Source organism: Alosa pseudoharengus, unplaced genomic scaffold (assembly GCF_046254945.1).
Source record: "Alosa pseudoharengus isolate Yale_2024_CS ecotype anadromous, Long Island Sound unplaced genomic scaffold, YU_APseudo_1.1 YU_APseudo_1.1_scf_17, whole genome shotgun sequence".
Lineage (NCBI taxonomy): Eukaryota > Metazoa > Chordata > Actinopteri > Clupeiformes > Clupeidae > Alosa > Alosa pseudoharengus.
This window is the reverse complement of record NW_027468640.1, coordinates 37,284,906-37,287,405: the sequence shown is the minus strand read 5'-3', so window position 1 is coordinate 37,287,405 and position 2,500 is coordinate 37,284,906. Positions and strand designations below refer to the sequence as shown.

Sequence of the window (2,500 nt, the reverse complement as noted above, 5' to 3'; positions counted from 1 at the left end):
TGTGTGTGTGTTGCTGAATGTGTGTGTGTGTGTTGCTGAATGTGTGTTGTGTTGTGTTGTGTGAGCTCCCAGGGAAGCCTGACGGAGGTCTTGTGGTGCCCACCTTGAGTACACTCCATGCCCTCCACCCCCCTCCACCACCTGTGCCACTCTCTTAGGAGAAGCTCTGAGCACACTTTAAGAGTTAGTTCCACTTGGAACACTAGTTCCCCTTTGTTATGCATTAGTTCCACTTGGTGGGGCTTAGTTCCACTATGGATTAGAGCCTCCTGTTCATGTGTTTAGAATGCAGGTGTGAATGAGCATGGTTGTGTGATAGTGTGTATGTGATGCACAATGCCAGTTGACTACCTGAATGCAGTGTTGGGAGTAATGCGTTACAAAGTAACGCGTTACTGTAATTCCACTACTTTTAGTGGTAATGAGCATGTAACGAAGTATTTTTGTAAATCCAGTAACGCAATTACAATTACTGAAATTTCAAAGAGTTCGTTACTTGCGTTACTCTGTTGATCTTGAATGAACGACTGCAGACAAGATGCATATTTGCTGCTTGTCTCCCGACCTTAGCTGTGTTTCCAGCGATTGTGTTTCATGTTTAGATTGCAGATGCATTCTTTACAGTTAATAGCCTCCTCACATTCCTCCTTATTTCGGATTTATGCTAAAACACACAAGAGTGCAATAGGCTACAATTTAAATGGGCATCTTAAAAGCCTTTTCCCTTTCGTTTCCATCTGGTAAGCTCCACTGCAGTAAAAGCGCATTTTTTGTTTATCCGCCTATTGCGCAAAAGCCTCGTTATATCAATTTCTCATTCTTACAACATAGCCACGCCACAACACCAATAGGCTACAGTAGCCTATATATAGCCTTGACACAAGCAAGCACACGTTTAACTCGAGAGGAAAATGCAGATTTCACTTACCAGATAAAGAAACCTCCAAATAGCCTACTGTACATACTAAGCGACTTGAGTTATTTGCACAGTATGTTTACATCGGAATTGACGTCCATGGTGTTATGGATTCATTTGTCTGCGACGGAACATGCAACTTCTCTCTGGAACACCTTATCAGCTGAAGAGTAACCTTCTGCATAGTGCACGACAATCCCAAACTCTCAGATGCATTAGAACTTATTTCGGTAGGTCAGGCTTTTCCCAAACTGCTGGTGCTTAAAATGCTATATAATACAACTGTGTTCAAAGCAGGATGAGGATAACCTAAGGTTGTATGTGTGTGTGAGCAGACAATAACTGCTTTGAAAATAGGCCATTTAACATTGTTTCACATTACATCCTATTGAACTCATTCCATGTAGCCTACAGAAGGATTGCAATAATAATGATAAAAATAACTTATCACTATATTGCAGAATTCAGTGTCAGTGCACCACCATGCATACTACTACTACTACTACTACTACTAGTAGTAGTAGTAGTAGAAGGCAAGCAGTAGGCAGTGTACTGTACATATCTATCAAACCACCTAGATGGTTAGGGTGGCGCAAAACAAGGTCAGGGAGGCCTTCATGCATTGTAGAATGTTTTGGGGTCGGAAAAAGTTTGAGAACTCATGCACAAGGCTATTAATTTGAAGGCCCGTTGAAACTACAATAAATAGGTCCAAAAATTAGGTTTATTGTGTGTGTGACTGTTCAGTACTGTTCATATTGACATTTTAAAAGCAGACTCAAAAGTTACTTTCTCTAGTAACTAATTACTTTTGATATACAGTAATTGGTAACGTAATTGAATTACTTTTGAAAGAAGTAACTAGTAACTGTAACTAATTACTAATTTTCAGTAACTTGCCCAACACTGCCTGAATGTGAGTATACAGTACAACTCTCATCAACATTAACTGTAGTCCAGTTTGGTTTTAGTTCAGTATTATGTCCATAGCACCAAGCTGTAAGAATATGCTAGTGTATGGGTGTGTTTTGGTTTGCATAAGGTGTCCATATTTGTGTGTGTGTGTGTGTGTGTGTGTGTATAGAATACAAGGGATTGTCAACACTTGTGGGTTTGCAGGTTCTCCTTTGCAACTGACATTGCCAGGGGCATGTCCTACTTGCACCAGCACCGCATCTGCCACGGACGCCTCAAGTCCAGCAACTGTGTCATCGATGACCGCTGGGTCTGCAAGATAACAGGTGAATAAGTGTGTGTTTATGTGTGTGTCAGTGTGTGTAATATGACACTAATGAAAAATAGTTAAAAAAACTACTGAATACTTTTGTTCTGTGTGTTGTTTCACATAATAACATATTAGCTTTGTGGTAAATATTACATTTATTACATTTTAAGAGAGTCACTGACAAACAGAAAGCACCATAGAAACAAAATTTACAATCCTTAACAGGGTAAAAAAAATGAAAGAAAATGGCACAAATACAAATTTCAGATCCAGTATGAAACCCAAAAAGAGGTTCTCTGCACATATGACTGAAATATGCAAAGCAAAACCGTCTTTTTTCTTTAACATTATTTGTAGAA

The 2,500-nt window shown here is 39.4% G+C and overlaps 1 protein-coding gene across 1 annotated transcript in view; it reads left to right on the top strand.

The window, feature by feature from the left end:
• LOC143127116 (atrial natriuretic peptide receptor 1) overlaps positions 1-2,500 on the top strand; it is a 16,334-nt gene that overhangs the window by 8,060 nt on the left and 5,774 nt on the right. Inside the window, exon 12 of the mRNA XM_076288421.1 lies at positions 2,036-2,157. Coding sequence (XP_076144536.1) covers positions 2,036-2,157 — 122 coding nt within the window. The remainder of the gene's footprint in view (positions 1-2,035; positions 2,158-2,500) is intronic.